At 33.4% G+C, this 12,189-nt stretch overlaps 1 protein-coding gene across 2 annotated transcripts; it reads right to left on the bottom strand.

Annotated features, from left to right (window-relative positions):
* Positions 1-1,551: 1,551 nt before the first annotated feature.
* Positions 1,552-4,885, bottom strand: LOC106306301 (chaperone protein ClpB1-like). Of its 2 annotated transcripts, none has more exons than XM_013742871.1 (3): positions 3,325-4,885; positions 3,052-3,247; positions 1,552-2,950 (listed from the first exon to the last, which is right to left on the bottom strand). In XM_013742871.1, the coding sequence occupies exons 1-3, from the start codon at positions 4,452-4,454 to the stop codon at positions 1,712-1,714; spliced, it is 2,565 nt and encodes an 854-aa protein (XP_013598325.1). In that variant the 5' UTR covers positions 4,455-4,885; the 3' UTR covers positions 1,552-1,711. The 2 variants fall into 2 exon arrangements, with proteins under 2 accessions (XP_013598325.1, XP_013598324.1); XM_013742870.1 differs by having other exon boundaries at positions 3,034-3,247; positions 3,325-4,883.
* Positions 4,886-12,189: the final 7,304 nt, after the last annotated feature.

The raw sequence follows: 12,189 nt of genomic DNA, 5'->3' as shown, positions 1-12,189 counted from the left end.
ACTTGGCATGCACATTGTTGTTAAGCGGTAGATTTAGTTATAAAAAGTTTTGTACACAAGAATCAACTTATATGAAAGAGATTGTAACTACTCCTTTCATGATAGCTATAAAAAATTAGGTAGGCTTTTAAAAGTTCTTGATTACATATAATAAGATTGTGGATATGCCTGACGTAATTTTAAATTCAATCTAGCCGTCTAAATTGAACATAATAAGCCATAATATCATGTAGTTTAGATCACTAGACTAAGTGTCTTAGTCGTTTAATTGTTATCGTACGTTGGTTAGGTTTAAATTTATGATCGGTGGTTGACCGGTTTGTCGGTTGAAGCTTTGAATAAATGGTCATAAATGATAAAATCAAATTCTGAGCACAAAAGGACCGATCACTACGCGTGGTCCGACCGACCGCTATACATTTTGAGTTTTTGAACACGTTTTCGTCAAAGCTGGTTTGGTAGTGTTCAACTTTGTTTTGAAGTTCACACTCTCTAAATCGCGTATTGACCACAAGTGGAACTCAGAGACGGGTTAAATTCCAATGAAATATAAACTCAAAGTCAAGATGTTACTCGAAATCTTAATTTAAACCCTATGCACTATGAAACATGCAAAGTACGAATCTTGTTGTCAATATAGCATTCACTGGAAAAACTTTTGAACATGTTATTTGAGTTTAGTATCAAGTAAGAAACACTATCAATCTTCCTAGTATTAATATCATTTATCACTAAAACAGTTCTCAAACAAAAAAAACTCTCATTTATCACTACTTTGTTTTAGCTCAAAAGCTTATTTTTAGATAGATAAGATTCCAATAAAATAGTTATTATAAATGCATAAAGAATATGAGTTATTAAGTTTTTAATAAATATATTTGGTCCATGAGAGTGGTTGGATTTGCTGCTTTCATTCTAAAAAGGTGAAATAAAGACAAACCACATACTAGCCGAACCCACCTAATATTTTAAAACTACAACTTTCTACTGAAATCAATGTCCTCTGTATATACAAAATACAGTATAATTTTATAAAATTCAATCTGCTAAGAGACTAGACTAATATATTCCACTAAACTCCAAGAAGAAACATACGAAAGAATAATCAAATTTAACCTTGAATAAAAATCCACTATGTCTCCTATAAGATCTATACTTATTTAACTAATATCTTTATTTGCTTTTTTGTGTAGATATGTCGATTTTGTAAGCTTCCGGTGGAGTGTTCGATTGGTCGGGCCGGCGGCAAAATCAAGTCGGTGGGATGAGGATGCCTCTGCTTGTGAGCCACATGTTTCCCTCTTGCTTCGCAATGCGACACGTGGCTATATGCTGATCATGAGTTGTCCTCTTCACCTTATGGGCTTTTGTTCGGCCTTAGTTGTTACCTTTCGTTTGGGTCTTGCTCTTTTGGCCCCATATGTATTTGCGTTCGTTCACTGTTGGTCTGTTTGACCTTTTAATAATACGAGATGACCAAAAAAAAAGATATGTCGATTTTACAGAAGATCATATAAAGCATCTGAATTATTATCAGCCGTTGATTTTAGATAATATAAACATTTCATAACCTCTTTTTTACTGTTTAATATGTTACCGAACTTTTTCCCTCCCCGCCAAGGACGGTTTGGAGATAATTGTATTTACATCTTTCCCCCTTACCAATTCTCATAATTACGAATCTACCCCTCACCGGGACAACAACAAAAACTCAAACGACCAACGTTCTTACACTACTCGGAAGATAACCTCCGGACACTCGATCATTCACATCATCTTCAAGCTCAATCCTAACCACAGAATCTTCCACAGAAGGCACTCGAGACTTAACACTATTCAAGCTCGAACCCATTGCTTCATCAAGCCATTCCTCTAAGCTAATCTTGCTGAGCCAAACCGCACCGGCTATTCTCTCCAAAGCATCGTCTTCAATCTCCACAGTTAATATATTAGAGAAACGTTTCTTCAAAGACTCTGCGGTCATGCTCTTGATCAAACCGAAATCAACAGGTCTAAAGACTATAGCGTCGTCAGCTAAAGCCACTAGCTTGTGGACAAAGCTACTATCATCATCTTGATCATGCTCCACCGTTACATCACTTGACGAATCAAACTCAGCCGCTTCTTCGTTCAAATCGAAACATATCTCCTTCCTCTGCTTTGCCTGGTCACTACAAAGCCGGTTTGGTTTTCGTTTTCGGGTTTTCGAAACAGACAGCCTCAGCTTCCATCCCTTGCTCACAAGACTCTCTAGTCTCGCTTCCTCGATGGGAGCAGCGTTTTCAGCTAAACCTAGCGAGGAGTTTACGGTAAGGATGATAATAACGTTACCAAGACTAACCTCTCGCCCATACGAATCACATATCCTCCCACGTTCCATCGCTAGCTCCACGTTGTTGCGTAGCAACACATCAGCTTCATCAATATCTTCCATTACAATAACCGCAAACGGGTTTCTCCTACCCGTTTCCGCTAATCTATCCAACGCCGTTTTACCACGGAGGCTTGAACCATCATCCGTACTGGAGCCAGAGCCGAGGCTGATAGTTATCGGTCGGCTTCCCGAGACAAGATCTGCTATGGCCGATGCCATTTTGGTCTTCCCGGTTTTGTCTGGACCTGTGAACATCAACCAGATATCTCCCTTTGGTTTCCCGTTTCCGTGTTTGCGTTCTGTAATGGCTGATGCTACTGAAGAGGCAGCGTCGTGCTGCCACCAAACGCTTTTAGCTAACCCCTTTAGTAGCTTCTTGAATAAATCTATATCGAACGAATCTCGTGTCTTCTTGTCTGGTGAGGATACAACTCTGTTGGACCGTCCGAGAACCAAATCTGTACCGACCGGACTCCCTGGTGGAGTTATGTCTGATCTTGAGTTTGGTTTTGGATGTAAACGTAAACACAAGTCGTTCCATTTCTTCTGCAACTCCACAATCTCTTGATCTTTTGTCTACGGGAAAAATATAATATATAAAAAAAATTATTTTTCACTTTTATTGTTCGTTGGAAGCAATTCATCAGAGTGAGACTTACAAGTTTCTTGTCACCTACGTCATCGGCTTTAGCGTTCTGCAGCCACTGTGGCAAGACGGACCGGTTATGTTCGGTTAAGGATTTTTCCAGTTTCACGACGTCGTTTTCGTAACTCTGTAAACACTGATAACAGCAGTTCATTTTTCCTGTCGGAATCTGAAGGCTTCTTGTCGGAGATATCGATTCAGTTGAGATTATGTTACTGCTCCCAAACCTGAGCAAAAAAAAAATGAAACTTTTGTCCAATTATGAACCGAGAAACTCAATTGAAAGAAAAAAAAAAGACAAAACCTTTGGAACATGGTCGGAAGAGGCGATTTAGCGGCGATCGGAATCGCTTGAAGATCGCAATCATTCTCCATCGAAGGGTAATAAACTTGACAACGAAGATAAGTCTCACACGTGGCTGTACCAATGAAACACAACCTTCCTTTGTATCTCTCCAAAAGCTTCCTCATCTCCACCACAGCTCCTCCTCCGCCACCATTCGCCGCTAACCACTTCAAATCGCCGAGATCGAGAACAACACCGCCGGTTAACTCCGAGTTTCCTAACCGGGTCTCCACTAAACCGGAGATTTCACCAAACCTCGTCGAAGAAGAAGCTAACTCCTCCTCTAACCGGATCACCTGGAAGTTGCGAAGCGGTCCGTCGCCGTTCTCGATCTTCCCGAGAATCTTTTTCACGATAACTCGAGGCTCCGAATCGCCGACGAGAACCGGGTTTCTCTTCCGGGTCCGGGTCATTATCTCCACGACCCGTTTAGCTTCTTCGTCGGTGCTCCGCTGACCCGAGTGTTCGTTTTGCTGAAACCGGGGATTAAGGTAAGGATTCCGGTTAACCGGAACCGGTACGGGTCGATAACCGAATCCAATTGCAGATTGGTTAACGGTTCTTGAATTACCAAAACGCGACTGTTCGATCGCGGATTTAACGGCGGGGCTAGAGAAGCTAGCCTCGCGCATGACCCGGCTCACACTCGGGTCATCAAGAATCGAGATGATGAGTTGCTCGAGCTCGACTTTAACTGCCAAAAGCGGTTGCTGCTGCTGCTCCGGGCAACCACGACGCTGATGAGCCTGAGCGCGTTTTAAAGCCGCGGTCAAAGCGTTTGAAAGCAGCGGCGGCTCCTGCGGTTGCGACGGAGAGGAAGTGGTGGTCGTTGTAGTAGGGAGGCGTTCGAGGGCGACGCTGAAACAGAGCTCGAGAGCTCGGCACTGGAGCGGGTGAGAGGAGTTCGGGTGGGATTTGATGCAAGCCTGTCGGAGAAAGCCAGAGGAAGATGATAAGAGCGTGGCCGCCACGTGGAGAGGCGTCGTGTGGCCATGGTTGCGACGTGTCGCCTCGGCGATCGACTGGTTGAGAACAGTCGCTGCTTCCGGCGTCAGCGTTTGCTGTATTGTAATCAAATCTGCTCTCATCTCAACAAACACACAACAAGAACAAGAAAGTCTTCTTTGTTGTGTTTTTTTTTTATTTTAGAAGAAACCTTTGCATATAGAGTTTCTTGGACCGACCAAGATATAAAACTGGAAGAAAATAATGCAGAAAGTATCAACACAAAAGATGGCTTTTTACAGAAAAAATAAAAGCGATCAACAGAAAGGTGAAAATGGAAGCTTTTTTGAGTTCTGTCTACGTCTATCTCTTCTTGAGTTACTGTGGATTTGCACTGTGTCTGCTTTTGTATGAAAGAAGAAAACTGGTGAAGAAAAAGGAAAGATCGGATCATCTGCTTCACAAGAACTTCGCAGAGCTTTTCAGTGTCTATCGATTTGAATTTATTGGACGCCAAATGTTGTAAGTAACATCATCTGAATTACGATGATGCCCTTTTGTGTCTGCAGCTATAGTGGGACAAAAGGCCTCAAAGTCATTAACTTGGTTTGAATATTGATATAAGTTTCTTCCTTTTTTAGACTAGAATAAACATCCAACTATATTCGTAATTTGTAAGGCTAAAATATTTGATAGGTGCTAAAAAGTAGAGTACCAAATTTTTCAGTGTCATCTTTACAAAATTTTAATGAAAAAAGCTTCTTTTACCAAATAAGATAGGGAATCAAAATTTTAATGAAGAGTTTATAATATTTTTTTATATTTGTGTCTGCGAGTTCATCTGGAAGATGGACTTTTTTATGTTTGTAATTTGCTATACGGTTAAGAACTAACTTCTTATGGAAAATATTAGAATTGATATTTGATGTAACTAATTAAACATTATAGCAGATGACAAAAAAAAAATTAAACATTATAGCAAAAAAATAGTTGTTGCTTTCAGATGAGTGTGGACAAAATTAAAAAGAAAGGTACCAACTAATAAAGTTTTGATGACGCAATAAAAAGTTGAATCTAGTCAGAGAGATGAGACCAAATTATTCACGCGTTTAAAAGTAGCGCGTGTACGAACTCACACATACGTGCTTTCGTGCTTGCTGATACGGGTAAAGGCAGTGTAACTGACGCGCAAGAGAAAACGTGTGAGTGAAAAGGGGAAAGTTCTTTTTATTCCTTTTTATGGATTTTACCTTTTAAAACGAAATATCTGTTTTTCACACGCAATCCCTGCAAAAGGAATCGCCACAAAAAGTTTCACCTTTTTCGTATTTTGCCTTTTTTTATCTCTTTTCCGCCGATTGAAAAGCTCTCTTCTTTTCAACTTTTTTTTTGTTTTGCTTAACTCAATTATTAGAATTTTTCAACTATATTATCTAAGTTTAACAAATGTTGCGTTTTATTATAGACATCATGCACACAAATTCAAAACACAAAACAATATACCTTACGACAAATTTTCTAGGATAACCAAAAAATGGTCAAAAAATATTTTATTGAAAAGTAAATATACATTTATACCATAGGTTAATTAATTTATATTTAGGGTTAGTTTATGGGTAGAGTTTTGATAACGTAGTTTCAAATTTTTAAAATTGAAAAATAAATATAAAATTTTCAAAATAAAAAAAAATTATTTTGATCATTTTATTTTTTAAATATTATTTTGCTGGCAAAAACTTAAAAAATAGTTATTTAGGAGAACTCTCCTTAATTTTTTTACGGCTCTGTTAAATTGATAAATGATTCGAAACTTAAAATTTGACATCGATTACTTTTATTTATTAATTTATTGTATATAAATCTTTAGTTTAAAACTTGTAATGAAATTTAGTTAAAATTCTTGCAATGAACGATGATGAACACAACGAACATATGACTTAACTTTGACGAAAAACAAAGAAAAAATGATGAAAATATTCACGAATCTTTTATGGATTTATATGTTGACTTCAAGATCATAATGTTGATTTTTGTTGTCTTCTACAAAATCTATTGTATTATACATTTGAAAAAGATAAATTATACTACAAGTTTTTTTTCAATCATGCTTCGACTATTATAGCTTCTGTTTTTAATCTACCATGTGCCAGTCTCACTTTTTAATTTCGAAATTGAATATAATCCAATTTGTTATAATCGTTTTGAAAAGAACATATAACTTTGTGTCAATAGAACGAGAGAAAAGTGAAAAGAGCCGTCACATAAGGTGTTACAATGAACCTCCCCGACTGAGTCTTGGGTTAATGGTATTACTTATAGGTTTTGTAAAAGCTATGACTCTCATTTGGGAAAAGGTATTGTATTTTCTGATGGACAATCTACGTATTTTCAGCTCAAAGATCTGAGTTAAATTAAAAATGTTATATATATATATATATATATATATATATGTCTGTTATTTGTAAAACAAAAAAAATACTAAACTGATAAAAGAAATTAACCTCTAAACTAATTTTATATAAATCTGATAAAATAAAGGAAAAATTACCAAAACGGAACAAAAATTCAACATGGTTGTCTTTTTGGTATAATATCATTATTAAGTTATCTTTTTAGTACTGTATAATTTTTTTTATAATCTCAAAACTAACCATTGATTAATCAAATGAAGCAAATAAATACATTAAAAATGAATTAAAATAAAAATTTAATTAAAAAATATATTTATATATACATAATTTTAAGTCAACATTTTAGAATATATTAATAAAAATAATATATTTAACGTTTTTATATTAATATAAAAAATTGATATAAACAACTGAATTCAAAATAATTATATAAATAAATACATTAATAAAAAGAAATTAATATATTAATAAAACTTTAATTAATATAAAGAGCACAATTTTTTAAAAAAATATTTATATTTTTTTATAAATTGTACATTTAAATTTAATAAACGTAAAAAAAAACATCGCTAAAAGGAAATTCAGCGGGTCAGAATTGAAAATAAACTTAATACAAAATAATTTTCAAATATGTTGTTTTGTGCATATATTAATTTGTTCAATAACTAAATGTAAATACAAAAAGATAATTAAATATATAATAAAAAGTGACAAATATATATAACAATTTTAAACAATTGATTAATTACAACATGTAAATATAAAATTATTGTATTTTAAATAGTTATATAAACATTTAAATATATGATTAACGTTAAAAATATATACCACTAATGATCTAAAATAAACATTTAAGTATATAAAATTTAAAACAAACATCCGCGCGATTGATTCCTATCAAATGCACAGACAAGAATGGTAAGGTCACCACCACATGTGCCGAGAGCCGACCCAATAAATTCAGAGACCATTTAATACACGATCTATTTAGTGCAAAAAGACTTACTTCAACACCAAACTCATTGTCTTAAACTCGTTTGTCACCTTATCATTGCAATATGCCTGCGTAGCTTAATAGTCTAACATTCGTGTAAATTTAATACTGTAAGATTTAATAGTCAGAAGTCAGAACCAATTGTGCATTAGACTACACAGTACATGCAAAAAATGATATTTAAGTACAGATTTACCATGATTTTCATCTAGTACTAGATGAATAAATTAATTTGCAACAACTTCGAACAAGGGCTAGAAAAAACTAAGTATTTTATTCGTTTATGAATAATTCGAATAGCTTTTAGGAACGCCGTAATAATTGTTCTCTTCTCGCACTATCATTTTATTTTTTATGGATAGAAGAGAAAGTAGCAGAGATTAAAAATAATTAGGGTAAGAGTAACGCACGCTTTGCCTTTAGGGCTACGCGTTTATCGAGTTCACTCACTTTTTAACCAACAACTCCTTTGCAGCCTTTTTACACTAAACTTTTCTCTGTTATACTCTTCTCTTGTCCGATTCCACTTCTTTCAACTTTCGAATATTTCATTTAACTACTTTATATCACCCATATTTATGATTAGTACTAAATACTATAATAAAAATATGTCTCATATTGGCAAAAAAAAGAACGTTAAATAGGTAGACATCTTTTTAGATGTTATCGAATCATATACTACTTAAAAGTGTTAGGACTTCTCTAATAGGACACAAAAATTTCTTCTATATTTCACACTAAAATAGAGTAACTCTATTATAAAGTTGAATTTGCTACAATAGTTCACTCTATAATATAGTTACTCTATAATAAAGTTATTCTATAATAAAGTTACTCTATAATAGAGTGAAATATAAAATATTGTTGTTTTTTTACTCAAAATATAGAGTGAAAAAGCAACATTATTCTATATTTCACTCTATTATAGAGTAACTCTATTATAGAGTGAACCATTAGAACAAATTCAGTTCTATAATAGAGTTACTCTATTTTAGTGTAAAATATAGAGTATTTTTTTGTGTATCATTAGAGAAGGTTTTAGTAAGTTCGAAATTGCTGATTGTTCGTAGTTGTTTAGTACTGATTCTTATTGTATTGTCCTCTAGTATCTTATACCCCCTTTAAAATGAAATATTTGAAATGTATAAATTCAAATATATTCTTCTTTTTATCGATCAAAACAATATTCTTTTTATTTATCAGAAAATCCAATCTATATTCACTAGAACGTATTTGATATTAAAATGAGTTTGGGATCTATAAAAGCAAAGTGTTTAAATCAAGATTTAGACTATAGCCCTGTTCGTTTGTATATATTGAAGATGCATCCAAATGGTCCATCTAGATGTCTTATCCAGATGTTTCATCTCGATGTTGTTCGTTTCTTCATTTCGTCCATGCATCCAGATGAATCATCTGAATGCAGCTATGTTCGTTTTTAAATTTCCATATGCATCCAGGTAGACTTGTTAATAAAATAACTAAAATATATTTTTTTATGTTTCAGCGGAAAAATAACATTTTTACGGTTTTGGCGGAAAATACGTTTTTATGGGTTTGGTGTAAAATACGTTTTTGCGGTTTGGCGGAAAAAATACGTTTTGCGGTTTTGGCGGAAAATGTGTTTTTGACGAAAAAGTGCGTTTTGCGGGTTTGATAGGAAAAGTTTTTTTTCGCGATTTTGTCGGGAAAATGCATTTTGCCATTTTGGCGGGAAATGTGCATTTTTGCGTTTTTGACGGGAAAATGCATTTTTTGCGTTTTTGGCGGAAAATATTTTTTTACGGTTTCGGCGGAAAAAATGTGTTTTCCAGTTTTCGCGGGAAAATACGTTTTTTCGGTTTTGGCGGAAAAATACGTTTTCCGGTTTTCGGCAGGAAAATGCTTTTTGCGGGGTTTGGCGGGAATATGCGTTTTTGTGTTTTGGCGAGAAAATGCATTATTTCGGTTTTGGCGGGAAAATGCGTTTTTGCGGTTTTGGCTGAAAAGTGTAGTTTTACTGGTTTGACCGAAAAGTGTGTTTTTATGGAAATATGCGTTTTACGTTTTTTGAGGAAAAACACATTTTGCGGTTTTGGCGGGAAAGTGTGTTTTTCAGTTTTTGCGGGAAAATGTATTTGCAAAAAAATAAAATTTACGGTTTGAAAATAATATTTTGATTTTAAAAGGTCATTGTCATTTATCATTTTAGACTGAACTAGATGAATCTGCATTCAGATGCACCATCAAGACTCACTTTCATTTAGGTGAGAATTTGAGATTAGTTTTTAAAAATTTAGCTAGATGATCCATCTGGATATAGCATTAAATGGACAAAACGAACATCGATTTACATCTTCACTCAGATGGATCACCTGGGTAAGAAAACGAACAGCACCTATATATCTTCGGATATCATATTGTTCCGGTTTATGTTACAAAAACGAACAATGTATACATGTCTATGATCGGGTCTTTGAGTTATCGGATCCAAAATAATGGTCTCGGATAAAATGGAAAATGTCGTGTAGTGATGGAAAAAAGCCGACGCAAACAAGAGAATAGTTGCAAACACCGATAAACAAAAATGTGCGAGTTTGAAAAGAAGTTAAGAGTTTCAGCTTTCTGCATTTATTACAACTACACTACACGTACAACTTTGTCGACCTACTGTTTCTATTTCATTTACCATTTGGCCCTTTACCTATGGGAATTGAGTAGGATGTGGCAAACGAAAATTCAGAACGTTGTGAAATTCGCACGATAAATAACAGATTCAACTTCATGTTGAACTTTTTCCACAAAAAAATAATCGTAATTTTCTAAACTTCACAAACATTTTGATTACTTGCTTACTTGGTGAGATCTATTGTATGTTTTCTTCTTTTAGATTTTACCTTTTTCTGCTAAAATTCAGATTAATTTCATTTCACCATAATATTGTAGACCAATAAAAATGCTACCGACTAAGGTATGCAATCAATACGTTCATCATGATAAGTTGAATTCTCTTTGGCGCGTTAGGGACTCCCAAAAGGATCTACATTTCATTTTAAAGGAGCAACAGTTAATTTTTAAATAGGATATTTTTTTTCATAAGGTACCCATGATCATGGACCGATGAAAAAAACCTTCTTCAAAGGAATATATTAAATTTATAACATCCGAAGGCGCATTTTATTTTATTTTCGCTTGTGAAAAGTTATGATTCATAAATTCGCAAACACCCGAATACTAATGAAATAGAACGTTGAAAAGCATTAATATTTAATACTAATCAACATATAACGTTTTCGTTTTGTTTTTATTAAGAATCTTTTTTCTGGAATGACGTTTATTGTGTTGAGAAATGTATTTACACATGTATATTTATCACAATTCAAATGTTCTACCTTAATATTGATCACGAAAACATTTGATCAAAAAAAAAAAAAACATTTATTTCATGCAATCTTTTTTTTTTTGTTCAAATTTTTAGACATTTCCGAGAAGTCCCCATTACATAGTTAAAGAATAAAACTATCACTGCTCAAAACCCCCATTATTATTCCACGATGGTGGCAAAAAAAAACCTTTATTTCCTCCGACAAAACATATTTGCTCAAAAAAGCATGAAAATAGTATATGAAATGGTGATTGCAGTTCTTCGCTTTATTATGTTTTCATTTTAGCGAGTTAGAATATTTCTAACCCAATTCCACAATTTACTTTGACCAAAAATTAGAATAATAAATATTCTAACCCACTCAATGTTTCACTCTATAATGGAGTAAACATAAATTTATTCTATAAATGAAGTAATTTTTATATATTTTTGTTCATTGCTCCATTTTTATTCAAAAATGCCTCATTTTTACTCAAAAATGCCTCATTTTTACTCCAAAATGTTTCAGTTTTACTCCAAAATATTCCATTTTTACTCCAAAATATTCCATTTTTACTCTAAAATGCTCCATTTTATTGCAAAAGTAGAGTAGGACTGGAGTAAACTCAATTCTATTACAAAATTATTTCATTTGAAATTAAAAAATGAAATTTTATATTGGAGATGGTTTTATCTATATTATTAAAAGAGAAGTACCCATTTGAAAATGTTCTTACTTCATTAATTAAACTCCCTTTTTTTTTCTTGTCTTTTTCAGTTGCATTTATGAAATATCCTAAAACGAATAAAATTGCTTAATTTATTACTTATCTTTTCAGTTACATTAATGAAATATGCTTAAATGAATTTAAACTTCCTATTTTATTGTTTGTCTTTTTCAGTTACCTTAATGAAATATCCTTAAATAAATTTGGACATAATGTCATTTAATCAACCAAAAAAACTCATGAGTTATCCTTACGTGCATAATTTTAATAATAGAGATTTTTAAAAACGTGCATCATTAAAATGTTACCTAAAACATGCAACACTAATATATAACATGCATCAATAAAACTAGAATTTGACTCACACAATTGTACGAATATTATTTTCAGTTGATTAAATTT

Source organism: Brassica oleracea, chromosome C7 (genome assembly GCF_000695525.1).
Source record: "Brassica oleracea var. oleracea cultivar TO1000 chromosome C7, BOL, whole genome shotgun sequence".
NCBI lineage: Eukaryota > Viridiplantae > Streptophyta > Magnoliopsida > Brassicales > Brassicaceae > Brassica > Brassica oleracea.
Note: the sequence above shows the minus strand (reverse complement) of the source record. Positions and strands in the feature narration are given on the sequence as shown.

Coding starts and splice junctions, on each gene's coding strand:
- LOC106306301 (XM_013742870.1), bottom strand. CDS start 4,454: ATGAGAGCAGATTTGATTACAATACAGCAAACGCTGACGCCGGAAGCA. Junction 3,248..3,324: donor CTTCCGACCATGTTCCAAAG/GTTTTGTCTTTT, acceptor TTTTTTGCTCAG/GTTTGGGAGCAGTAACATAA. Junction 2,951..3,033: donor ACGTAGGTGACAAGAAACTT/GTAAGTCTCACT, acceptor TTTTTCCCGTAG/ACAAAAGATCAAGAGATTGT.